Source organism: Perca flavescens, chromosome 4 (assembly GCF_004354835.1).
Source record: "Perca flavescens isolate YP-PL-M2 chromosome 4, PFLA_1.0, whole genome shotgun sequence".
Taxonomy (NCBI): Eukaryota; Metazoa; Chordata; class Actinopteri; order Perciformes; family Percidae; genus Perca; species Perca flavescens.
The window spans coordinates 36570348-36598314 of NC_041334.1; the positions used below are offsets into that span (position 1 = coordinate 36570348).

A 27967-nucleotide genomic window follows, 5' to 3' on the forward strand; every position below is an offset into this window, starting at 1 on the left:
AGTAATAGTCCTGCATTCAGAAAGCATCATCAGCTTAACGGCTGTGGCTCAGGTGGTCAAGTGGTCATCTACCAATCGGAAGGTTGGTGATTCGATCCCTAGCCCAGCAGTCCCATGTCAAAGTGTCCTTGGGCAAGACACTGAACCCCGAATTGCTCCCGATGCTGTGTCATCGGTGTGTGTATGCGTGTGAATGTTTATCTGATGAGCAGGTGGTATCTTGTACGGCAACAACGGCCACAGTGTATAATTGTGTGTGAATGGTTAATGGTTCCTGTAAACTATAGTAAAAGAGCTTTGAGTAGTTGTTAAACTAGAAAAGCGCTACATAAATGCCGTCCATTTACATTTTAACGTACTCATGAAACAAAGCAAAAGTACTCATGCAGAAAAATGTCCCCCGTGACTGATTTCATATTATACAGTATATGCATTCTCAGATTGTTAATACCGATGCATCAATGTGTAAGCAGCAATGTACTGTTGTAGCTGCTTGTGGAGCTAAGTCTAAGTATTTTCAAGTACTGTTGGCTACTTTAGTCCAGTTGTTCCCAACCTAAGTATCGGGTGTGTGGATGTGGAACTACTAACAACTTACAGACAACTGAAATCCAACTAGACTTATTGCATATGTACTATAGTTGTTAAAGAAGATGTTCTGTAAATACAAAGGGAGCAATATTTATAGGCACATCACTATGGATGCAAAGCTATTATAAATCATAATTTGATGAAAAATAGTGCCTAATACACCCCTACCTGATGACGCTGATGAAGCTAGGAGTGAATAATTGTCCCCTGAATAAACTTGGAGTCATTATGCGGTGTTACATTTTAATTGAATGTCCTGTAAATAACCACAATGTCCTCTGCTTTGACTTGTTTCTATGGCTTTCTGCTGTGCTGGGCATTGTGGCATCTGTCTACATGGAGGTGTAAATACATTACATTATAAAGAGAATAATTTCAATGATAGACACTTTTACAAAATGCCTACAAAGTTCCAACAATGATTCTGGCGAGACAGTAGGCAGTTGAAGTGCCTCTTGTGCCTCAATGCCTGTATGTCATGGCCAGACTTGTAGGTGTAGCATTTATTACCGCAAACCTGAATAACATATATTGCACAACTGTTCCCGTGATTGTGTCCACGCTGTAAATGCTTAGTAAGTGTCTTTCTTTATAATGGCACTCATCGGGTTGATGATATGGTGCTGATTGTGTCTTCCCAGAGCCTCCAGAGTGGGTGATTGAGCCGGAGAGTCAGCTCAGTATGATCGGCTCAGAGGTGCTCATCAAGTGCTCCGCCAGTGGGACTCCTCAGCCGACTATAACATGGAGGGTGAACGGTGAACTTCTGCAGGGTCAGTCCCACGACAGTCTCACTTTAGACTCACTTCACTATTTAAAACCTTTCCACTGAGCGCTTGTCCTGATGACTTGGTGATTTAAAATGAATAAATAGGATACATGTTGATGTTCTGTTGCTTTTTTTTTTAATAGTGTCTGTGGTATGTTGTGTGTACTTTTATATTTGGACCTTGAGTCTGTAAATAAAGTTATATATAATACAACATATAGGGCTGTGTATTGTTCAAAAATATTTGATACCGGTGCCGGTACCAATATCACGACTTTGATACCTAAACGATTTATTTTTCAATACCAATTTTATAAAACAAAAAGAAATTTAAACATTAAGCATTATGGCACACATCTTCTTTTTTTCCATCTCTGTGCCTAACGTAGAGTGTTCCCTGTGTGTCTCTACGACGTGTAATGTTAGACAACCAATAAGCAGCATTATCAGATCTCGGTAGAAGCATGCTGCATGCTTATTGGCTCCCTGACGCTGATGAGATTTACTCCTCAGGTATTGAAATTGGGTGTTGAATGACGAGGTATTTTTCGATACTTTAGAGGCAATTCGGTCGGTGCTTAATAAGTATTGAATTTGGTACCCAGCCCTAACAACATATTACATAACTTAAACTTGGGAGAGAGTGTTTAAAAGTGGGCGGGAGAGATAGCCCTGGCTTGCTGTTAGGGCTGGGCAATATATCGATATTATATCGATATCGTGGTATGACACTAGATATCGTCTTACATTTTGGATATCGTGTTATGACACAAGTGTTGTCCTTTCCTGGTTTTGAAGGCTACTTTACAGTAAAGTGAAATTATTTTCTGAACTTACCAGACCGTTCTAGCTGTTCTATTATTTGCCTTTACCCACTTAGTTATAATATCTACTGGTTATTATTCATCAAAAATCTCATTGTGTAAATATATTGTGAAAGCAACAGTAGTCAACACTACAATATCGCTGCAGTAGATATCAAGGTATTTGGTCAAAAATATTTCTGATATTTGATTTTGACCATATAGCCCAGCTCTACTGGCTGTACTCAGGGGTAAAATTCTGACTCCAACTGTGAGACTCTTTTGCAGGAATTAAAGCTGACATTTTGAGTGCAGTCTGCAGGGTCAGTCCCACGACAGTCTCACTTTAGACTCAATTCACTATTTAAAACCTTTCTACTGAGCGCTAAGCTTGGGGGCGGTTCAGCGAAAAGAGGAGGCGTGTTCAGGCGCAAACGTTCCCTGGTGCTATTTTGCAGTTTCAGAAAACAATTCTGCCACTGACCAGGAAAAACCTGGTCTAAAGTCAGTGCCGCGTTATTCAGATGCTATTTTAGGGGTGCATGCTTGACCATCATGTAGCGTGTGCACAACGCGCATACACTTTGCTTCCCTCATCTACAAGGACGCAGCAGTTCCCATTTTTGCAAACCATACATAATTACAAAGGACAATATTACTGAAAATGCGCTTCAGGTGTTTGGATAGACCAGGAGGCACTTTAATAATAATAATAAATTGAATTTATATAGCGCTTTTCATGGACTCAAAGTCGCTTTACAGGGCAGGATAGATTATAAAAACATAACAAAACAAAACGAACAAAACAAAACAAAACAAGTAGAACAAAACAAGATTCAGATGAAAAAGGGAGGGGGGGCAAGGGGGCTATGGGTAGGCAGAGTTGAAGAGATGGGTTTTGAGGCGGGACTGGAAGATGGTGAGGGACTCAGAGGTGCGGATCTCTTGGGGGAGGGAGTTCCAGAGCCTGGGAGCTGCTTTGGAGAAGGCTCTGTCCCCAAAACTGCGGAGTTTGGACTTTTGGATGGAGAGGAGACCGGCTGAGGTGGATATGAGGGACCGTGAGGGTTGGTAGGGGGAGAGGAGGTCAGTGAGGTATGAGGGGGCCAGATGGTGGAGGGCTTTGTAGGTGAGGACCAGGATTTTGTAGGTGATCCGGTGGGAAATAGGAAGCCAGTGGAGTTGTTTTAGAACTGGAGTGATGTGGTGCCAGGATTTGGAGCGGGTAATGAGGCGGGCGGCTGAGTTCTGGACCAGTTGGAGTCGGTTGATGTTGGTAGAGCTGATGCCGAGGAGAAGTGAGTTGCAATAGTCCAGCCGGGAGGAGATGAAGGCGTGAATGAGTCTTTCAGCAGCGGGGGGTGTGAGAGAGGGTCTGATTTTGGCGATGTTGCGGAGGTGAAAGAAAGAGGTTTTAATAACTTGACGGATGTGAGGCTCAAGGGAGAGGGTGGAATCAACTTTACAGTACAGTCCTCAAAAAGTCCCAGCATTCTTTGTGGCTTGTTGTGTTTTACACAACATTTCCATGAATCATGTATGTGTTGATGACATAAATGAGGAGATATTAGAGTGGCAATGCGCGATGCGCTCCTGGTGGAGCGGGTGGACGGAGATGGAGTGGGGGGAGGAGGAAGGGGCACAACAGGAGCAGGGGGTGCGTTTGGAGGCCCACGCTCCATGGCTGCAGCAATCCTCTCCAGCCTTGAGAAGATGCGCCCGAGAGGCCACAACAACATCGCCACCCGGCCAAGACGGGCGTTTATTACTTTGCCGCATCCCGGACAGCTCCCGCTGGCGTGCGCCAGGCAAATCCGCCGTTATAATAATAATAATTCGCCATGGAACAAGCGCGCCTGCTCTTAAAGGGAATGTGAGATGACGCTCTGATTGGTTAATTGCACGTTACGCCCAAACCACACCTAGCTACTTCAGACCAACCCATTTTAGATTCAGAGTCATTTATCCCACCAGTATAATAGCAACAGCGCCGGAGATCCGCCCACAAAGCTACTTGTGTTTCACGTTTGATACTTGCGTTTCAGATCGTTAAAATAGGGCCCTAAATGTTGAAGTTCTCTCGCTTTCCTTTTTGAATACAACATAATTACACAGCGTATAACATAGGCGAGAGTAGGCGGGAGAGATTGCCCTTGCTTGTTTTACTTGGGGGGAAATTCTGACTTCAGCTGTGAGAGTTTGTTGGAGGAATTCAAGCTGACATTTTGTGTCCAGTCTTACAGGATGAAATGGGGATGATCTAAAACTTGTATTTCCTGAATGTGTCCTTGATTCTTTACAGGGGCCCCTGCAGCAAACAGGAAGGTGTTTGATGACACCATAGTTTTACGTAACGCCAAAGCATCTGACAGTGCAGTCTATCAGTGTGAGGCCTCCAACAAACATGGAACCCTTCTGTCAAATGCAAACATCATGATCATGAGTAAGTACTGTATTCTGTGAGTCGTCATCATTTCATTTTGTCACCATTATGTTTTTATCAAGTACATAGAAACACGCTCTAAAGAATCTGTCCAAACAACATTTGTTTCACAGTGTTTGTGAGTAAGTGTAAGACTTTGCAGTGAGTCATTGGGAGACTGCTGACTGATGTGTCAAGCTAGAGAGCTGGCGCTGATGTTGGCATATGCCCGTAAAGCAGTGTGGAGCCCAGGGAAAGAGGGCTGTCTACAAGCTGTACTCCTTCATTCAGGCTAGCGGTCCTCCCTGTGGAGAAACAAGCCAAGTTCCCTGCCATTTATATGCTAACAAGTCCCCTCTCAATTCCATACTGACTTCAGTGCCATAAGATAAACATGTGCTGCTTTACAAGTGTAGATAAAAAACAGAATGTTGCTTTCTGTTTCTCTGCACAAACGTGGGGAGTTTGTTCTCGGTGACACAGGAGTTAATAAAACTGGACAGTCGCTGAATGCTAAGTCCCGGCGGCTGCCTTTGTAAACAATTAGCAGAGACAGACCATTTTAATGGGAGGCTTTGGCTACAACTGATAAGGTGCACACGCTTGGCTCACTCATTATTCTATTGTTTTCTTCTTAGATTTCATTTTCACATTTACGCATTTCTGACAACCTGACAGCTGAGTCATTTTTTGACACTAAGGAGCCTACAATTAATGCACAGGGAAGGCAACTGTCTTCAACCACGATTATCTGCCTCAATTCCTTCCTGTTTTGTCTGGTTTTCAGGCTGCTAAATTGCAAACCTGATCTCTTTTAGTGTTGTTTTTTTTTTTTTTTTTTTTTTTTTGCCTAAAAGTCCTGAATAGTACAGTAGTTAAGGGCCACACCTAGGTTCCTCCATGGCTTTTCTAACAACGTTCAATTGCTGATTTGATTCTGCTGCATGGTCTTTACAGATCTGTCCCCCATGATATTGACCAAGGAGGGGGAGGATTACACTGCTGTGGAGGGGAAGGGAGTGATGATGCACTGCAATGTCTTCAGCTCTCCTCCTTCTACCATAACATGGTAAGTTTGCAATTTTTTTTTCCTGTCTCCCATAGACCAGCAGGGTGCAGTAGGTCTCAACTGTTTGAAGCATACAGTCCCTCTTAATCCAGCGTGTTTCTTTACTGGTGACCTGCAGTTTCTTTGAAAGGTGCCACAGTAACCCTGTCACTCAACACTAATGTTCTATTTAGCAACTTTTATTTCTTCTTTTGCTGCCACAGTGTAGGGGGTATCCAGGGAGACTGCTGCTGTGTTCATATTTAATTTGGTCTGAGAGTACTTTGAGACTTTAATGGGTGTTTTTTTTACAAATGTTTTCCAGGAGCAAAGACGACTCCTCTGACTCCGTGGAGGGACCGAGGCTTACCATTCACGAAAATGGGTCGCTGGAGATCTACAGCGTGGAGAAAGGCGACACGGGACAGTACACATGTTTAGCTAAAAACACGGAGGGATCGTCTGCCATTGACGCCATGCTCTATGTGAAAGGTAAACAGTTTCACGTGTAAAAGTGCTTGCAGTGGCTCACAGTCCTTGAAATGTAACTAATACTGTTGTGCCTGTGGAAGATCCCACTAGAATAGTCGTGGCCCAGGAGGACCTGCAGATCCTAATAGGTACCACGGCCCAGCTCTCATGCCTCGCAGAGTATGACAAGTCCTTTAGCAATGACTTTGAGCTCCTGTGGGAAAAAGATGACATGAAGATAGCCCTCAACAACACGGAGAATTCAAGGTAGGATACAGAATACTTTACAGCGTTGCAGACATAATGCCAGCTGGAAAGCCATTTTACCTTTCAGTTCTGTCAATCAATACTGTGTCTCCATATTTCTGTCGGCAGATACTTTGTGGAGGATGGTATTCTTCAGATTATCAATGTAAGCCACAGGGACCAGGGTATGTACACATGTGTGGCAAGAACTCCAGTGGACCGAGACACAGCCTCAGCACTGCTCATGGTGTTAGGTGAGCTAACGTACGAACAGTATGACTGCTCCGGGCCAAAGGATCAGAGATCCGTGGAGCTGCATTTATGTACGACACATAAAGAGATCAATATGTCAGGAAGCCAAAGCAGAGCATGAACATGCAGACCGTGGCTTTATTAGTGCACTGCTGTGTCTGGCAATCACCCTTTCGAGATACATTTGACATCTAAAAGTCTAAAAGATACAGTGGCAGCCCAATGCAGTGATGCAGCCCGTTCCACATCCTCTGGCTCTCGAGGCGATTTGATTGAACATTTGTTCCCATGGCCTTATTTTGCTGCAGAGATTGATGTGTCTGTGATTTTCCAAAGCCATGTTGTTGTGATGGTTTTCAGACGTCCCTGATGCACCCGAGTACTTGGTACTGTCTGAACACAAGAGCAAAAGTGTGAAACTGAAATGGATCCCTGGGGACGATCACAACAGCTCCACCACAGGTAAAAGGAGCATCTGTGTGTGCAGGTGTCAGTACATACCAAATCAGTGCTTCTAGCAGTGAATGCTATTAATCTGACATACATATTTTTGGGCAGCATTCTGCACGTAAATAGATTTGTTTGATACCATCTTGTACAACATGAGTCTATTATTGATTCATCCAAGCATGAATTATGATTAGTTTCCCTTTGGGATATACAAGCCCAGAGCAGGGTTTGGGGAGTTTTCTGCACAGCTGGTGGTTAGATAAGCAATCCTTTGGAAAGAACTATAGCAGTGAGGGACCGCTCTGATTGTCTTTCTGCCTGTCAACAGAGTTTATTATCGAGTATGAGGAAAGCCAGTGGGAGCCGGGAAACTGGAAGGAGCTGCTCCGAGTACCTGGGAACCACAACTTGGCCATGCTCAAACTCCACGGCCACGTCGACTATCGCTTCCGCGTGTCTGGTTTAAACGCTGTTGGGAGGGGTCTTCCAAGCGAGCCCACAGAAAGATACAAAACCCCCCCGGCAGGTCCGAGGCTTCCTCCTTTCATTGTTTGTCATAGTTTTTGATAAGGTCCTCCAGGCCACTTGAGCCGCCGACACGGCTACTCTGTGAACTTTTAAACACTCCCCTGCTACATAATTGATTCCACTCTTGTTGAAAATCTGTTCTCTTGTGTGCCTATTTTACCGGAGATTTCATCCACTAACAATAGCAACGAAATCTATATTCTTTCTTTTTCTCCAGCTCCTGACAAGAACCCTGAAAATATCAAAATCGAAGGTCATTTGCCACATGAAATGGATATCAACTGGGAGGTAAGACATAGAGTTTGGCATTTTATTATCCTCTTACTGCAAATTCTGTAATGTCAGCTCCCTTTATACAGTGAATCATTCACATCTGCTACAGTTTTTGGAAGTCAAAGAACAGAGATGAAGTTTTATCAATGTTTCATAGGCAATTACCAATAGTAATTTAATTTAATAGAAGTGGCCCACTTTTGATATTTCATTCTGCGGTTCAGATCTTTAGAAAAGACATTTTCTGGGATCACTCTGAATGTGTTTCCTTTGAAAGCTGCTCCTTTTCTTTGATAAGAAAGAGAAAGGAAGAAATTATTTTTTCTTTTAACCCAGTACAGTACAGTAATGTATTCAGCTTTATTGTAAAAAGATAAATCTCTCCTTCACTTATTATCTGGTTGCCCTGTCATGGTAACGTAGTCCCTGGATCCTGGATTCATGAGCACCCCCACTGTTAATGATTTGCTTTTGCGGATAATGGTGTCTCATTCTATTTCTCACAGTCTGACTTCTGTGCGGAGGTAAATCTTTTCATCTATGATGTCTTAGCAAGCTCTATTTTAAAGCTAGACCAGGTCACTTGTTCCATTGTTTTTTTAGATGGCGGGATAAAAAAAGTGTTCCAAGCAGAGTTCACTGGGCTAGCTTGTCATTTTAATCCCACAGAGGTAGTGACATTGAGCAGTGAAATACAAGAAGCATCTTATGCAACTGTGAAAGTGCCTATGAAACCATTCACACCATTGTTCCTCCTTTTTTATTTTGGCCTTATTTTCTGTCCATTATTCAGCCCTTGTTACCCATTGAGCACAATGGTCCCGGTTTGGAGTATAAGGTGAGTTACAGGAGACAGGACGTGGAGGAGGACTGGAAGGAACACCTGGTGAAGAGACACTCGTTTTTGGTGAAGAACACGCCCACCTTTGTGCCCTATGATATCAAGATCCAAGCCAGGAACCATCAGGGCTGGGGCCCTGAGCCCAAGATAGTGACGGGCTACTCAGGAGAGGACTGTGAGTTGTAAACATTATTGACCTCATGTGATGTTATCTAAAGCTATGACTATGAGTAATGTGACAGTGGTCGTTGTAGTGACAAACCTGCAAAACGCCACCAAGCCCCTAAATCTGGTGGCCAAATTACATTTTTGGTGGCCCAGATGTAAACTTATAAAAACAATACAGAAAAGGCAATTTAATGCAACTTAACACAGCCTTCCTTAACTGTGACACTTCAATAAATGACATTCTCAGAATGAAAATATTAAATTATTTATTTAAATTGAAAATCCAAGTTGTGTGTACACATATATGTTCTCTCTCAGTCTCTAAGTTCACAGTCTTTTCAGCTTTCAGTTATCCAGCTTGTTGTCACGTTCCTCAATCCCCAAACAACTATAATATAAGTTAACGTTGCTTTGAGAAATGTAACATTGTTCTTTAGGAAGTTAATTTAAAAAAAATGGACAAAGATGCACTCAAAGCTGCACTCAAAGATGCACTTAAAGATGCCCGTAAACCCGAAACAGAAGCATTATATTTTCTTCTATATTTAAATTGTGTTAAACTTTTCTGCTCTCAAATGAAATTAAAATAATAAAGTTTTCTGAAGACCTTTGGATATTTGTATCACTTTGTTGTGTGTCTGGAGTTCTGACTTAAACGTATACTATATAGTATAGTTTCTGGTTATTGAAGTTCAGACCTTCTAATCACCCCTTGCTGCCATTTGGCTCTACCAAAGATCAAAGTAGCCAGTGTAGCTTTAGGATATATATGATCTTATGGAGAAAGATTGAAGAAGATTGTTTAATTGAAATCCCTGTCTGCTTAAGTCGGGTGAACTTTGGAAAATGATTTGTTTTCAAGTTTTAAAATTCCGTTGAAAAGTTTTAGAGTTTGATTTGGACTTTAAGTTTCACAGTTGTGTACTGTAGCAGTTCCAGTTTCTCAAGAGAAAAACAGCCTGTACAGAAGTTTCCTGTATTTTCTGTGTTTAGCTTTCTTCTGGACTTGCCCCCAGGAAGTATTCTCAGGTCATTACTCTCCTCCTTGTTGTGTCCTCACTCAAATGTGGTGTTATTAAGTGCAGTAGTTACACCCTGTAGCTCAGTAGTTTTTATCATTTGCATTAGCTTGTGTGAGTGTAGGTATTGAAGAATCCATTGATTTTAATCCCTAATGTTGTAGGCGCTCCTGTAAATAGGTGATCAGTAAGTGAAGCTAGTTGTATAGTAATAGTAATGGAATCATTTGAGTTGTTTTCAGCATAACTCAAACTAGTTTATCATTGTTGTATGACTTTCCTCACAGCTCTGTTTTTCCTGGACTGACTTTCAGCTTTAACTGCAGATTGTAACGTGTGTTTGCCTCCGCAGTTCCCTCTGCTGCACCTGAGAATGTAGCTGTGGAGGTGATGAACAGCTCAGTGGTCAAGGTTAGCTGGGCACGTGTACACAAGGACAAGTTACATGGACATCTGGGAGGCTACAGGGTAATACCTCAAAAACAGACCTTTTGCTTTTAGACACAGCTTAAAAGGAAAGGCCCTGACCTTGATCCAAACATTTGCTTCTCTCACCCCACTCTGTCTCCTTTACTTAGCCAGCTCACTGTTTTTCTGTACAGACCACCAGAAAAAAACAAAACAAAAATAAAACAGAATAACTAAAGCCCTATTTGCACGGGACTAATATTACCTGGGGACTTCTGTAATTAGTAATATTCACGGAGGTCGTCTGTGATCTTAATCCCGTGCGAATCTGCGATGTCTGTTATTTGTCATGTAAAAATTCCATCACAAATTAATGACCTTATTTTGCCAAGCACAGAGGTTGTGTGATCATTTTAGTCCCGTGCCAATCGGTGTCTCTGTGATTTGCAGTCGTATTGGCTGCATTGGCAGTTATAAAGGAAAGTTTAGACAGAGCCTTGACATCATATGTGGGGGATAATGTCAGTAAATTCGAGTAAATTATAGACCTCGCTTAACCTGTGTGAATAAGCGGCCCCAATAACAGATGCGGGGGGGGAATTCCCTTCGGCTATGCGAATAGGGCTTAATTCAGCATTCTCTCAAACTTATACATGTACACAGTTTGATGCTTTGGTGCCACTGCTGAGAATATAATATGAAATAATAATATTTTTATTTGATATAGCACCATTTACAGACAAAGTTGCAAAGTGCTTCACATGATAAAAATTGTTAAAATACAGTAAGACCCAAACAGTAAATGAGCAAGGAAAAAGGAAATAAAATACCAATGGAAATAAAAGATTAAAACACTTAAAAACTCAAAGTTATAAACACAAGACAAAAGTGAGTTTTAACAAGTGACGAGCGGCTCTGTGTGTCTCTTTCCCAATGCAGATAAACTGGTGGCGTCTGCGCAGTCTGGCGGCCTCAAAGAAAAGCCACGGAGACAAACATACGCTAACATTCCCCGGGGACAAGAACCACGCCACGGTACCGGGACTAAGGCCCTTCTCTGAGTACAGCCTCATCGTCATGACCTTCAACGGGCGGGGCAACGGCCCCGGCAGCAATCCCCTCAACTTCAAAACCCCGGAGGGAGGTAGGATTGTGGAAAAACAGCATGGAGCGTATTGATTCACAACTACTGAAGGGAAAATCTAATAATAACCAAGGAAACTGGGTTGCAGAAGTTGACTGCTTACTGTGTGTATTACCTTTTTTCCCCCACAGTCCCAGAGAAAAATCCTGTTTTCAGGGTCACAGACGTACAGAAGCACACTGTCTCTCTGGTCTGGGCCCCGCCATTGGAGCCTAATGGGATTCTCACCGGGTACCTCCTCGAGTATCAGCTCAGTACGTATTCCTACGCCTCCTGCTTAACTAACTCAGATATAATGGTGATGCCCCTGTGTTGCCACTTGGATGTATTGCTTTTTTCACTTTTTACAACTTGTTTATTTACCAGTTGTTTAAAAAAGAAGTACAATCATGAAATACATTCTACTATGATTATATTATAAAAAAATGTCATGGTACTTTGAAAATACAGCTTAGATTTGTTCACATAGACAACAATATCAGAGCATGCCAAACCCATCTTTGTGATCAGTGTGTCTGAAAACACCCTCAGATGCCAAAGGGTTAATAGTGTTTACATCCCTGTGTTTCTTGACAGCTTGTACCCTCTTAAAAAAAAAAGTCATTATATACAAAAACACACAGGCCATATGTTTCCATTTGGAAACAGTATATCAGAGACCTTAACAGCCTCACTCTTTTTAAACACACAGCCTCTACCTCTATATTGTATTGATACAGACAAGAATTTACACTCCAGGAGTATGTTGGTTAAAGAAAGGAGGAGGATCTTGGTGATTGTCTAACCCATGATCCTCAGCCAGGGAAGGAAAATCATTGTGCTGCTCTAATAGGGCTCGGGGTCACGGGGAGATCAGAGTGTCTGTATAGGAGACATGTCAGGGTGATGTCTGCTGGCCTGCGTGTCACCATCATGGATCAGCTAGTGCTGACCAAGGCCACTGTGTCACAGTCTGTTAAGGTCTAGCTTTACTGACCCCATCCTGTCCTCAGGGGACATCTTCACCATAGCTCACAGTCCCGGGGGATACCGTCACTGAACGCATCCCATGTGTGCACACACTTTTGCTGTCCTTAAACAAAAGTCATACAAAGCCAATGACTAACTTCCAACAACGTCTTAGTGCCGCATTTCCCCGCTAATTGAGTTTGATTTGGCGGCTGCACAAGCGGGCCAAGTGTCATGCAGTATTTCAGGAGAGGACGTTTTCATTGTACCACAGCAATAAAGCTGATAGGCTCTTTGAAGTGTGACTTTTTTTTTTTAAGTCCCCTTGAGGGAAGTCATGTGCGAAATGTTGAGGATAATGTGGCCAGCTGTCAGTGTATCATCAGCGACACAAAGGGAATCTCAAGCTGCAGCGCAGCTGTTTTAGGGCTACGCCCCATCTTCACCGCAGCCTGTAATAGCTTCACGTCTCACAGGTTTCACAGGAAGGCCTGTTTGAATGTCGTTTAACACGCTGAGCATTCAGGAATAACAGGGCGTTTAAACGGTTAAACTAACCTGCTTTGAAGTGGCACATTTTCTGTGTGAAACCTTTTGATCATTGAATCAAGTTGTCACCAAAGATGATCAGTGAGTGTATCAGTAAACTGGCCTGCTAATAAATATGGAGGAATACGTCCAGGAGATGGGAATATGATACAGGTTGTTTTTTTTTTCTCTCTACCAATACCTGTCGAGGTCACGGCGGCTCCGTGGTTACACAGCAAGTTTCTGTGCGGAGTTTGCATTTCTCCCTTGTGTTCACGTGGGTTTTCTCCAGGTGCTCCAGTTTCCTCCCACCACCCAAAACATGTATGTTAGGTTAGTGTCCCCGACCAAAAGGCACTTGACTAACTTTGTAATAATAGCTGTTCACTAAACTCATCGAGATTTTTTTGTCAGTATTCTTTCCTAAATCACTAAATAAATTCCTTAATTTAAAGGCTAAATGTATCCCCTCAGCATTGAGTGGGTGGCATGGTCACACTGCGTTCAAGAGCTCCGAAAGCACACTAATGCCTTGGACCGAGCAGGCCAGTGCAGACTAAACAACTACTAGCCTGCCTCTCAGGAAGCTAGTCACACCACTTGACAAGGCTAAGATAAGTGTGTCACAAAGGTGAAGACGAGGGCTCACACTCGATCCATTCTGTCATTTCAATTGTTCAGAGCAATTGGCTGCATTACTTTTGTGTGGCAGAGTAGCTACAGTTTACACTTACACTGCAAATGTAGTCTAAAATCAAAATGTATGTAAGAACTCTTTCACTTTATTTGCAGTTGTATATTTGTGCAGATTGCACATTTTTTAACATTTTCTATATTAGAGGTACTGTAGAGCAATGTTATCAGGACTGGAGCGAGTGAAGTTTGCTCTCCACTGATCTACACCAGTGGGAGTAAAAATTACCTTGGCTTCAATTCATTCTGTTTTTATTCCCATTTGAGCTCAGAACTAACTGTCGGGTCATTCTCAGATTTCAGTGTTAGTAAGTCTTAGTCTGTTTCACACTACACAAGGTCAACCATTTTTGGCCAAGTAGGTCTAAAGGATATTTGGAAATGTTGTAAAGGAGCCAAAGTCCGCAGCCTTCAGCCAGTTCACTCTATAAGATCATGTGCACCAACTGTCAGGCCTGAGTGTGATAACTGACAAAGTATCCATCCATAGGGTAGTTTTAGAAATGTAATGTGTGTGGCCTCTTCTCTGCAACAGCCAGGATTGCATAATTTACCAAAAATGGACCGTTTTTGTCCCTACAAAACAAAACAACAAAATAAAAAGCGTGATGTCTAATAACAGTGGGTGGTGACCAGGCAAAAAGAGACAGACTAACACATTCTTGTCATTGTTTCTGTCGCCTCCTACCAGAGAGACGTAGCACCTCTTTCACAGCAAAGGTCACCTGCACACCTGCTGTGTTTGTTTTTGCTACAAAGAACATAAATGCCACCTCCCTACCTACTGTGTTGCTTTACGTAGTGATAAATGAGATCCAATCACAAAGAGAAAGACAACACTGATACATTCTAGTGAATGTGCAGGACACAATCTGTTTGTTACATGCAAAAAAATAAAAATAAAAAACCTTTGTAAAGGGGTATTAAACCAAACAAGTATATGACAAGTTGTCATGTTGTGGCTAAAGCCAACAAAAGAAGATGCGCAAGCCAAAATGACAAGTGACATTTGCTTTCTTTGGCATCACTGAAATGTCTTGCGATTGTCACTTGGAAGTCATTTGAAATGCCAGAGTTGTGTGTTTCAAAACAGAGTGCTGAAAGTAAAATCATTTCAATGTGTGCCAACGTATGGTGGCCCAATGGTTAGCACTGTGGCCTCACGGCGAGAAGGTTCTGGGTTTGAATCCAGGTTGTTACGGGTCCTTTCTGTGTGGAGTTTGCGTGTTCTCCCCATATTTGCGTGGGTTTCCTCCAGGTGCTCTGGTTTCTTCCACCATCATAAACATGTACTAGGTTCTCCAGTCAGTGCCCTTGATCAAGGCACTGGAGTTGGTCCCGGGCGCTGTAATTTGCTGCCCACTGCTCCCTTGAGGGATGGGTTAAATGCAGAGAATGAATTTTGCTATGTGACAATGAAGTACCTTTACCTTTACAGGAATCACATACTGTAGTCACTATTTAAATATATATATATATATATATATATATATATATATATGTTATTGCCTTAATCAAAAGCATTAACCCCCCCTTTTTTTTTTTTTTTCGTTGCTATTTTCCCATCTAGTCAACGACACAGAAGAAATGGGGCCACTGCAGACAGTAGACATCAGCAACCCCGACACCACCAAGTGGAACCTGCGCGACTTGGAGCCTGTGAGCAAATACAAATTTTACCTGCGCTCCTGCACCACGGTGGGCTGCGGGCCCGTTGTCAGCGAGGAGTGCACCACTACTCTAGAAACAAGTGAGTGATGGCGGTTCCAGAAAGCAATTGACTAGGTGGTCTATGTGTGGATAATCTCACGGGTGTGGGTGAGACAATGAGAACACAGACGAGCTTTGAGGTGCAGAATTGGCTGGGCAGCATCCAGGCTAAGTGAAGTAGGTGACAAAGCCATTTCACTATTTCAAAAATGGCATTGAACTACCGGAATATGATCTATGCCTGGGCAGCCAAGCTTTTTATATCTCCATGTAAGTAATTTTTGTGGATAAACAATTTCACATGGGTGTAGTGGAGGTATTCATTTGTCACTGTCATGAGAGAGCAAGTGCTTATTGATTGGACGGAGAGCACGAGCTATGAAACAATCAGCTAAGAAAGAAAATTGCTTTGAGCAGGAGGGAAACTGAAGGTTTTGATACTGAATTGTGTAATCATGAAAGAGTTGGTGGGTAAGTAATCATAATGAGACGGCTGGTAGGATGTAATTTATTCTTTTCAATTACATATCATTTGTTGAGGACTGCACGCCATACCTCAGCTGGCTCAAACTGGAGTCAAGCTTTTGTGAGATTGCAGGCGGTGGTATGAACGACTGGACGGGAAATGAAACAGGAAACTGTACTTTCACCTGAGTGTCAGTTAAATCGCCTGCAACAACAGATACTATCAGCATAAATAATGCGGTGGGGCTTTAAATACAAATGCATGCCAAAGAAATTTAGTATGTCATTCAAGTTGTGTTATGCAAAAACACAATGTTGAAACGCACTGCAGGTGTTGAATATGCGAGCGATTACTTATTGTTTACTGGAAGAGTCCTTACAATTTACAGAAAGAAACTTGATTGGCTCTTAGAAGTTGTTTACTGACATGCTGAAAAGTCAGCAAAAATTATTACAGGGAGAAGGACTAATTTTTTATGTATTGAACTTTATGGAGCTGTGTGTGAGGATGTGTGTGGGAGACTCTTAAGATTGTAGCATGAAAGGTATTTGTGCCAGCTGTACTATCACTATGTGTTTAAATGTCAGTAATGTTTCTGTTAATTGTCGTCTGCCTGCTTTCTCTCACACCATTAAAACGTGCATCGCTTTGAGCATTCCCTTTGATCATACAGTGTGCACTGTGTGAATGTGTCGTCTGTGAACGTCTGCTTAGCATTGCTTGTCCCTGTTGTCTTTTTATTTTATTTTCTTGTCTTTTTTTTTTTTTTCCTTTCGCAGCTTCCACTTTGACTTCCACCCTTGGCCTCAGTATGTAGATCTGCATTCATGTAGATACTGTGGCATGTCATACACATACAATTTCAAACTGCTCTGAAATGCTGCTGTTACAGGAATGATATGTTTCTAAATTTGCTGTATGTTAATATGACATGTTTTACAGTCATGATTATTATTTTAGGTAGCGGTTGCATGCTTTAGATGTAGAAATTTTAGACAGATGTGAATGCTACAGGCCTGAATGAAATCATCAGGTTGTGAGTCTCAAAATGGCCGACACATTTTATTTTTCCCGCACAAAATTAAAAAGCTCCAAACACTCGGCTCCTTTGCAGATAATTGACCTTGTCTGCTGTTAGCCCTTGCCATCAGCAGAGAGCACCGCGATGCCTCTTTTCATTAGAAAATTGTCAACTTCTTCTTAGATAAAGTTTGTGGCTTCCTCTCTAATAGCAATGGTAATGAGTAACCTAATTAGAAATTCATATTAATCTTGGCTCATTAGCGACTGTAAACGAATATTGACTTTTATCCTAGCAACAGCAGACAACATGTCTAACTCAAGCTGAGGAATTAAATTATGCTTCAAGAGCCAAACCCATGAAGAGCATCCGACATCCAACCTTCTTCCTATTAATGATGTGCAAACAGAAAATGAATGTGAAATGTAATTTTTCGACTCTAGATGTTTCACAGTAGACCTGACTAGTTACTAATTTAGCTGAAAATAGCATGCGTGCTAACAGTAAAATGTAGCGCCCCAAGCTCTTTCCCACTTGATAACCACAAGGTCTGTCTTTCTTTTCAGGCAAGTCAGCTTCCCCCTCACCTCCAAGCACTCCAAAGTCCCCAGTGACCAAACCCACTCGTTCCACCATAGGTAGAGCTGCTGCACATTCTGACAAAACAAGCATCAATCTGCAGAGAAATACAGAACCAGTGAAATAAATGGGGGAAAAAAAGGCAAACCAAATACAGTTTGTTGTTTGAAGATTTTGCAGTAGGTGATGTGATGACCCCTGGACTCATTTGTTTGGCTGTTGGCTCAAAGTAAATTGAAACAAACAACATACCTCCATATGATGTAGGCTATTAGCAATTTCAGCTTCTTTTTTTTAATATACTTTAATATACAAAAGAGGGATAGGACATGACAATAAGTAGGTGCAAATATGAATATAAGATGAGCGTGGGAGTTCACAATGCATACAGGTTCATCTTGACATACAGAAATAGAGTAGAGTAGAATTAATCATCTCTGTGTTTGTAGAAATCCCATTTTTCCCAGTATTCCTCTCCTTTTCTCCTTTTGAAGACGCAGCATAAAAGTCAATTTCTCCCTACTGCGGATAGAGTTTATGTTTATTAAGAGTTTCGTAGTGGGAAGCCAGTATTTGGTAATAGGTTTTTTGCTTGCAACCATGAAAATCTTGGTAACACTTTACTTGAAGGTATTGACATAATCGTGACATGACACTCTCATAACTATGACATCACACGTGTCATAAACGTTATAAACAAGTCATACACGTTTATGACTTCTGTCATTAAGTCATTCGGTTTTTGTCATGACAAGATGACATTATTTGGGTTGTTTGATTATGACAACTTGACATTAATCAAAGTGACGTTACCAGAAGTGGTCTTTGTAATGACAACTTGACATTAACCAGTATGACATTACCAGAAGATGTATTCGTCATGACAACTTGACATTAAATTTCTTTGGAGTGTCCTTATTAAGACAACTTGACATTAAACAGGATGGCATTATGTCAAGTTGTCATGACAAAGACATCCTCTGGTGATGTCATCCTGGTTAATGTCAAGTTGTCGTGACAAAGACATCCCAAACAAATTAATGTCAAATTGTCATGACCAAGACAACTTCTGGTAATGTCACTTTGATTAATGTCAAATTGTCATAATCAAGAAATCAAGAAAACCCAAACAATGTCATCTTGTAATGACAAAAACCGAATGACACTTAATGACAGAAGTCATAAACGTTTATGACTTGTTTATAACGTTTATGACACGTTCACGACCGTGTCGATACCTTCAAGTAAAGTATTACCAAAATCTTCAGGAGGTATGTGTTTCCTCTACTGACTTCCTTCAGGAAGTTTTCCAAGATATAAAAAGGCAAAAGAGAAGTCAAATGTTATCAGATTCTTTTAACAGTTGGTGTTGTTTCCAGTTAAAACAAGCATTAAGATGTAAAGTAACAGCTCCGTTTTATTGTTGGTTATAAAACAAGTGCATACTGATGAATAAGCTGTTTTTAATTTCTCTGCTGCACCATGGGGAAATCTAAGATACTAGATCTATATCCCAACCCGACAGTGAAGCTGTAGAGTGCAGTCACTAGAAGGGGACAAATGTGTCTAATTGTCAGTGATTGATTTGTTGGGCCTCGGTTCCCCCTCTACACGTCAGTGTATTGACCCAACAGTCACCTGGCATTTCCATGTAATATTCAACTGGGTAAACAGCAACACCGCTTAGGGACGCAAAGTTGTCTGGGGCAGCATCTGAGCTGAGAGAAAAATAGTGAGGATGAGCTCATACTGGGAGGGTGATATTTACAGGACACTGAGATAAGTGGATAAGTGGAAGCTGTTAAAGGCTCCTGTACTAGAATATTTTCTGGCCTCTCCTCGTACAAAAAGCCTCCAGACTTTGAAGAGGCATCTTCCGGGGCATCAGCTCCCTGCTGGGCGAGCAGCTGCTTTCTGCTGCATTCAATAGCGAACTGAGGAGTCCGGTGACAAAACACGGCAACCAGCCTTGGGCTATTTTTAGTTTAGGGACCTATGTGAGTTGAAGTCGTCGCTCGGTTCCAATGATTGGAATTACCATAGTTGCAGACTAATCCATCAACATTGGTCAGAGAGTGTCATTTGCAGTGGTTGGGATGGATAGCACAGACGCAGGTGTTGTGTGCCAAATTATCACCTGAGCAAATAAGGCACCTGAGCTGGAGACACAGCAGAAGATTTGCATGTTTGCCGTGGGGAAATGAAGTGGATTGTGCTTTGTTGACTGGCTTCGACAGCTGCTATCAAAGCATGCTTTTTCCATACTAATGACGCCCATCATTCACTACATTATTAGATTGTTTGTCTTCCCAGTTGGGTATCAAAAGGCTACGTTACATGATATGTCTGAGGCAGAACCAGCTTAGAAACAGCTAGAATTTGCTCTTGCTTTCAGAACAATTGACATAAAATATAATTGTTTTTAGTAATTCAGTAATCAGTCATTTATCATATATACAGTACATATCAATGCCAAAAGCTTCTTTGGTTCCAGCTTCTCAAATTTCAAGATGTATTGCTTTTGTTTAATTGATATCATTGTAAATGAAATTGATTTGGGTTTTGGGCCGAGTTGGACAAAATTAGACATTTGTAGGCTCAGCATGACCCCGGTAACGGGTGCTCAGCATTTTTCACTATTTTCTGAAATTTCAAAGACTAAATGATTAATCAATGAATAAAAAAATAATCAAGAGATTAGTAGAGAATGAAAATAATCATTAGCAGTAGCGCTACTAAACATCCTTAAATTTGACTGCTTTTAGGCAAAAAATATTAAACCCGACGGAATATAATAAAGGTATTTGGTGTTATTCCGATTGTCATGCAGGGAGATGAACCATACAGGAAATATAAATGAACAGTCAATTTAATGGGGGGAAAAAATATCTACTGTAAGTGTTTACTTTTTCTGTCCAGTGAAAAAAAAATGTAGGTGTAATTCAACCTCGGTGCTGTATTTCTAAAATCCTAGCTATGGCCGAGTATAACTGACACTTTCTGAACTAGTGTGGACCAGTGTGGCTGTATAAAATGTATTTCTGTGATATGAAATGGACGTAAAATAAGAACAATATTGAACATTTGAAATCATCACGTAGTTTTGATGGCAAATCTCCTTTAAGATCTTTGTAGATCTCCATTTATCTTCATTTCCATATCCACATTACGCTTGTCATGTTTGTTGTTGAGGGAGCCAATGTCCCCCTCTGTCACACATAATTGATAGCTTGCTTCTTTAATAGAAGGTGAAGAGCAGCATCCTTCATCGCATAATGACAACACTCCTAACCCCTCCATGGCTTTGATATGCTTTGTCCTTTACTAACCATTCTTTGCCACTTCTCTTCTTTCCCATCTTCTCTCACTTCTCCTTCAGTCCCGGCCCTGTCGAATTTTAGCTCAGCTGTTAGTGACAGCTTTGCAAATATCAGCTGGATTTCTGGAGGAGAGCACACAGAGTTTTTTATTGCATATATGAACAACCGTAAGCTCATATTACTCCTTTTCTCTGTGAGTTTCTGGACGTTGTTAGAGTGATTTTTAGCGAAACAGCGAATTACTTTAGATGTGTTGTGTCTGAAGTGGTCCTTTGTGTCTTTTCATTCATATCTTCACTAGCTTCCATAGTTGTGTGTTTTTATTAGTACTAACCCATCCTGATCATTCATCCTCTGCACAGGTGAGGGTCTCTGGAAGATATCAGAGGCCGTAAACACCTCTAAGACTTTCCACATCATTGATGGGCTTGACCCCGGGACTGAGTACACTCTGCGCCTTATCCCTAACAGCTGGGTTGATAATTCTAGTATATTTGAAGATGTTATCACGACCGAGTTTACAGGTGAGGAGGGAAACCAAAATAACACAAAAAAGAAAAGAAAAGGAAGAAAAAGCAGGCAAATCTAATTTGACCTCTTATTGAACAGAGTGCAGGCGCACCCAGCGCGTCCTTGAGCAGTGACTCAAGCTGCAGCGCGTGTGGTCCCTTCGCGGTGTCACTAGGATTTAATTTAGCCGCACGGACTCGCTGAGAAGAATTACATTTGTACAGCGTTCCTTACTTGATTAATTAGACAAGCGGGATTAGCTGTTTAATATTTATACTGGACCGTTTCCATCAGCTTTGCACCCTGCCACCTTCTGCCTTCGCATCAGATAGGCTTTGTCGATGTAAACATTCAATCAAGTGTCCTGATGAAAAGGCCAAGGCATGTCAAAGTCACACGGTATTGTTCTCCTCAGGTCTGGCCAGCATCCATGGAGGAATATCCACCAAGGGCTGGTTTATCGGCCTGATGTGTGCCATCGCTCTCCTCACACTCATTGTGTTGATCGCCTGCTTTGTCAACAGAAACAAAGGAGGGAAGTATTCCGGTAGGTGCTCACTTGCAAGCACACACACATCACCTTGCTTGAATAGTAATTGCTGCTTGGAGCGTCATTATATTTCCATTTGGCGCTTTGTTGCTATGAAAGAAATTATCAATCACACTAGAAGCCATTACAGGAATATGTAAACTGATGTTGTTTTTTTTTACTTGCAGCCACACAATTATTTCAATGCAAATTTATACATGAAATAGGCTTGTGTATTGATAGGAAAATGAGCATTTCTACTGCATGTCCAGCATTTGAATTTGACATTATTTAGACACGCAGCTTTTTTTTTCTCCAGCAACAACCTAAGCCCACAGCGAGACAAAAATGCAAATGCTGCACATGGGGTGGCTGAGCGGGGAATGATGACATAAGCTCTGTGGTCTCTCAATGTTATTCCTCCTATTGGGGACATGAGAGCTCTTATCTGCTTTATTATTCACAGCTAATGGCCATCAGGTTGTCGTCTGGGCAGCGATCGCTTCACTCGTCAGCAGAAAAAAGAGCGAGACGCAGCTCTGTCCTTTGTTTTCTCATTAAGTTCTCATTATCACCCGACCGTAGCTCCAACAGCCTTTTCTTTCATTTGCCCGAGCCGTGTCTTTTTTTTCTGTTACAACACATATGAATATTTATAGACATTTCTATAAAAAAAATGCATAGTATTTATATAAATACTATAGATATTTTATAGACAGAGACAGAGCTCGATGTTTATCTAAAATTAGATTTATATTTACAAAAATTGGGACTGATTGAAACTGCAATACTTTCTAAAGCTTGCACTGATCTTTAAGTAAAGGGAATCAGGGACTGGGACTTTAACTTAGTCAAACAACAGAACAGTCAGGGGACACAGGGGACACAGGGATCTTCATTGGCAGCCGTCTCTTGAGGAAATCACTGAAATCTTTTCATTTTGTGAGCAGTAAAAGAAAAAGAGGACCTTCACCCAGACGTGGAGTCCCAGGGCATGAATGACGACACATTTTGTGAATACAGGTAAGCGTACCCCTCAGAGCACTATTTCACCACCTCGCTGCAATTCACGTGCAACATTGTATGACATTCCCTTCTGCGATCCTCTCCTCTCCGTAATTCTCTCTGCATTTCTCCTCTCGCTGAAAAGACAACCCAGCATGCACGAGGTTCACATGGAGCCTCACGCTTCTCCTGTTCAAGACATTTGATGGCCAGAAAGTGGAAAGTATGTGATAAACAGCAGTAGCATCCCTGAGCTGTTTACACATCAGTGTTGTCCGAGTGGTAGCATCCCTTTATAGGACATTGTGATCTTAGATACGGTTTGTGTTGCTGTTTGTGATAGACATTGCATCGTAAAGGGAGCCGCCGCGCCGCTCAGATGTTGCCATTTTCTGTCCAGAAGGAGCTAAACGCAGGCTGCCCGGCACTCAGCAAGACGCTAAAACCAATCAGTGTAATTGAAAGCAGCTCATCTCCAGGGCAGTAATATCTGGGCATGTTTCATTAATTCTTTAGCGGTCCAATTCATAACACTATACCGCAGTATGAGTCCCAGGCTAATTCTCCAATCAGTGGGATCTGCACAGCACAACAAATGCTGATGTGATGAAGTCAAAAGAGCCTCAGTGTGACAGGATTTATACTTCAAGTTGACTCCAGGAGCTATCCATCAATCTATCGCTAAGTTTGTGTGTAAAGTCCCTCCTAAATTATTTTAACCACTGGCTAGTTTCAAACTAATTATTCACTTTTGTGGGGGTGACAAACAATATATTAAACTTCTTGAAGGAATAGTTCAACATTTTTGGAAAATACGCTCATTTGCTCTTTTTTGACAAGAGTTAGATAAGAAAATCCATATCACTCTCATGTCTATAAATATGGAGGAATCTCCAGCAACCAGTTAGCTTAGCCTAGCACAAAGACTGGAAAAAGGCAGAAACTACTTCTTCGCTTGAGACTTGAATTCCTGCTGGTTGCCTGGCAACCTCACAATGACCACAAGACTACAGAAAGTTACTGCTCCCAGCTAAGAAATACTCCGGCACATAACCACCTGTTTAAACCATAAATTATTGTTTTTACACTTGAGTTTTTGAATGGACTTAAAAAAGCTAGATATAATGTGTTCATTTAGAGGTGCTGGTAGGTGGACTTTGGTGGGCTAGCTGTTTCCCGTCTTTATGCTAAACTAAGTTAACCGGCTGCTGATGGGAGCTTCATATTTACAATACAGAAGTATCCATCTTCTAATCTAACTCTGAACTAGAAAACCAATTCAAGTGGTTTCCCAAAAATGCCAAACTATTCTTTTAACTGATAATCCTTTATAAATGTATAGGTTACATAACATGTCATTTAGCTGACACTTTTATCCAAAGCGACTTTGCTATATAACAAAGGTCGCACGCCTCTGGAGCAACTAGGGGCTATGTGTCTTGCTCAGGGACACATTGGTTGATGTATCTCAATGGGAATTGAACCCAGATCTCCCACATCAAAGGTATGTGTCATGTCCACTGCCCATCACCGCCATCTCATATAGACTTGGATATTCTGTTTGCTTTATGAATGTAGTTATGACTTTGTATGCATACATAGAGAATGTGTTTGTGTCAGAATTAGTATTGTAACATACCGGTAATACTAATTCCAAAACAAACCCATTGCTCTATGTAAAAACTGCTATTTTTATAGCTATAGTGCGTAGTTTCTGCCGCCCCCATGAGGCACGTCCACATGATACAAGCCTCCCGTGATCGTGCACCGCCCGCGGGAAAGTGAGCGGATGCCACTTTCCCGCAATTCTGAACATAGCCATACTGAGAAACACAGAGAGAGTTGTTTGGAGCTGATAGTCTTAATTAGCTTTGTAGCAACTCACCAGGTGAAGGCTTGAATATAATGGACGTTCATTAATATCAAAAAGTTACACACTAAAGCTTTAAGCTTAAAACATTTTTGTTATGGCAAGTAACGGATGATAAAGCTGGCGACCATAAGCAAAGTAATCTTACTTCCCAACTAAAACAGAAGTAAGATTACAAAATGACAGAATGTGGAAGTGCCCTTGTTCAGGCAAAGAATAAGATCAATAGAAGCACACGTTTAGTAGTCCGGCAATTAAGATGCATTTCAAATGTGTGGCTTCAATGATCAACACCAGTTTGGGGTTGCCCCCCTCAATATCTCATTTGTCTTCCAGTCATCACTTTGTCAAATGCGTTGATGCACGTACAGCGTAATGATTAATATTGTCTCAACATGTGCATCTGTGTGATTATTTCCCATTGGTCAACCACATGTAAATGCTTATGTCAGTCACAGAGGCTCAACGTAGAGGCAGTGATAGCTTGAGCCTGCACCCCCACCGCCCCCCACCCCCGTCTTCTCCAATAAGCCATAGAGTGAAGCCATGGGTGAAATGAGGTGATTCTAAATCCGCCGCGCCTCTCTTGCAGTGACAACGACGAGAAGCCACTGAAGGGCAGCCAACACTCGCTGAGCAGAGAGATCAAAGCCGGGGACAGTGGGGACAGCCTGGTGGACTACGGGGACGAGGACGTTCAGTTCAACGAGGACGGCTCCTTTATCGGCGAGTACGCGGGGCGAAAGGAGAAGAGGGTGTCCGCCGAGATCAAAGCCACTATTCAGACCCCGGCTTGAGGAGCCGAAACCACCATCCATCTTCGCCTAGACAACGTTTTCATTAAAACCTGCTGGGAGGAACAAATGAAAGAGGAAACAGACATTATCCATACCGAGCACAAGTTTTGTGTCAAATGTAATGCGTCATTTCCAACTGCACACTGCCACCCTCATCTTTTAAAGCTCTGTTTTGTCGGGTTGCAACAGAATGACCATTACTAAATACTGTGTATATATAGTGTATATTGTATGTGCGGAGTGTCTTTTTTTTAAAATAATTATTACACAAACAATTTAGAGGGCTTGAATTTTCTTTTTTTTATCTCCAGTACTTCAACTGCAGTACTCTTTGTACAAATGTCAGGAAAATGCCACTCTCCATTATACATCATTATATGCAGCTTTGCCTGTGATATCATCTTGTAGCAGACCACAGATAAGTGGGAAAATCAAGTTGATATTGTTTTTTTTGAATTGGAGCAAATATTACTGACCTGTTATATTTGAAATTGATTCATTAAATGTGAGTATAAAAGAGTGTAAAGGTTGTTTATTAACTTATTTTTTTCCAGTGGTTTTATACCTGACAAAATAACAAGGAAATTGACATATCATAAGAAGTGATTGTTGAGTCGTGAATCTCCCTGTCATGTTAGAAGAAAATGAAATTGTAGCTCTTATGTCTTTTTTTTTTTTTTTTTTTTTTTTTAGCATTCAGATGCGTTGGACAGTAGAAGTTACAGACCTCGGTCTGTGCTGTTACAGCCCTGTGCTAATAATGGAATGGAAAATATGGAAGCAGTCCCTAGGTCAAGCTCCAAAAATGGAAACAAGTCCTCCAAACCAAACAACAATACAGGTTGTTTATTTCTACCGTCTGATACGACCCACGGGAGCGTTTTAATAAACCGAGAGGTAGCAGGAAAAACGACACACGGGAGCATTTTCCATCTTTATATCTAAACAAGGAGTTGATGCATAGTCTGTATAAGTGAAGCCAAAACATCTTGCCTCCCCAGCATAGGTCATAAATCCCACCCGCTCCATGTTAGTGGATGAGATATGGGCCAAACTAAAAAAGGGAAGTACACGTCAAATAAATTTCTCCCAAAGACGGGTTATGTCATTTTAGGTAGTTCTTATTGCGCTGATGTTTGTTTGAAGTGTTCCTCTTTCTGATCAGTTTGGTTTTTATTAGTTATTTGTTGCTTTACAAACGGGGTGAAACGTCATGATTGTGATTTATTCGTGATTGGTCGGGCGGGTGTATGGGCGGGACTTCGGTACCGCGGCTCCACCGCCTGATCACTACTGCGCAGAGTCTTACAAAACGGCAGCGTCTGTATCCGGGATATTTTGGCTTCACTTTTGTACAGTGGGAGGAAGTGGAGACTTTAATATACAGTCCAAGATCTAAACCAGAGAATGTTACCACCACGCTCCATTAATGTTGTGAAACGGACGCGGTATGGCGAGGTTTACGCACAAAAACTGCTTAGTTATGTTTAGAAAAAGATTGCGGTTTGGGTTAAAATCATGTTACGTTACTTCACTTACACTTGTGACGCAAAACACAACTCACAGCTTCCTCTGTGGAGTTTCTTATACTTCATCACCTTACTTCCTGCTTTCCTCCTGTCATAATTACTACGGCCGCTTTAGGGCACCTCAACTATAAACGTAAATATAAGTCGTAATCGATAATTGGCAGTCTCAAAGTCCAAGATTAGATAACCCCAGTGACTTCACTATGACATCATCCGTTCTATTTTTCTTCACAGAGCATCTCCAGAGCCACTGAACATTATACAACTGTTTGTAGATTGAGTAGTACTCTCAATAATCAGTAAACCGATTTTCATGTATGAAGTGGTGGACTGCCCCTTTAAAGATGCAAGTGCACAGTACCTGTAATGGATTATAGACGTTTGTAATCAGAATACTGTAATCTGGTTGCATGATTTTTGACATCTTCCTACCCTGCTAAGATACAATAGACGGTAGTCACTGCTACATCAGTCTTAACAAGCCTTACTCTGTTACTTTCAATATACTGTCATTCAAAATCATTATGTTGGTCAGAATTAACATTAGCACCACGATCAGAAAAATTGCAATGTTTTGTAAAAAATTCTGCCATTGCATGTTAAGAATGTTAATTGGTGTTTTTTGATGTCATTAAATTGCTTTACTTTCTTACATCCTGGAAATGGTCTGACTGCCTGTTTGGTCACAGCCATCACTAATGAAAGATTATTAATGTTCTTGATAACTAGACTACTGTTTGTATGCCCCCCCCCCCCCCCATACATGAATACACGACTGAATAAACCTCTGCCTTTACCTCCAGTCAGCAGTAAAATATGACTTGAGAGAAGGGCGGTACCTGGTGAAACATCCTCATTCCCTCTGAATAAAATAGAAGATGTGTGACAAATTGTTCCCATTTGTAGTATGACTTTAACAAATGTCGCGCCAGGGTCAAGTCTCTGTCTGAGTTGAGGCTCTTGTTTGATTACTTTGGCTGTGGGAGAGAGTCATGAGAAATCAAAGGAGTGGGCTCAGACAGGCACTGG

At 41.5% G+C, this 27967-nt stretch overlaps 1 protein-coding gene across 3 annotated transcripts in view; it reads left to right on the forward strand.

The window, feature by feature from the left end:
- chl1b (cell adhesion molecule L1-like b) overlaps positions 1-25926 on the forward strand; it is a 68932-nt gene extending 43006 nt beyond the window's left edge. For 2 of the 3 annotated variants that reach the window (XM_028576690.1, XM_028576691.1), the window contains 18 exons: positions 1233-1364; positions 4466-4606; positions 5543-5654; positions 5959-6125; positions 6206-6371; positions 6480-6604; positions 6963-7064; positions 7381-7578; positions 7798-7868; positions 8647-8869; positions 10234-10349; positions 11229-11433; positions 11565-11687; positions 15173-15352; positions 21061-21222; positions 21624-21755; positions 22688-22760; positions 25205-25926. In XM_028576690.1, coding sequence (XP_028432491.1) covers positions 1233-1364; positions 4466-4606; positions 5543-5654; positions 5959-6125; positions 6206-6371; positions 6480-6604; positions 6963-7064; positions 7381-7578; positions 7798-7868; positions 8647-8869; positions 10234-10349; positions 11229-11433; positions 11565-11687; positions 15173-15352; positions 21061-21222; positions 21624-21755; positions 22688-22760; positions 25205-25409 — 2633 coding nt within the window. In that variant the 3' untranslated portion in view covers positions 25410-25926. The remainder of the gene's footprint in view (positions 1-1232; positions 1365-4465; positions 4607-5542; positions 5655-5958; positions 6126-6205; positions 6372-6479; positions 6605-6962; positions 7065-7380; positions 7579-7797; positions 7869-8646; positions 8870-10233; positions 10350-11228; positions 11434-11564; positions 11688-15172; positions 15353-21060; positions 21223-21623; positions 21756-22687; positions 22761-25204) is intronic. The other variant, XM_028576692.1, reaches the window with a different exon arrangement.
- The last annotated feature ends 2041 nt before the right edge of the window (positions 25927-27967 follow it).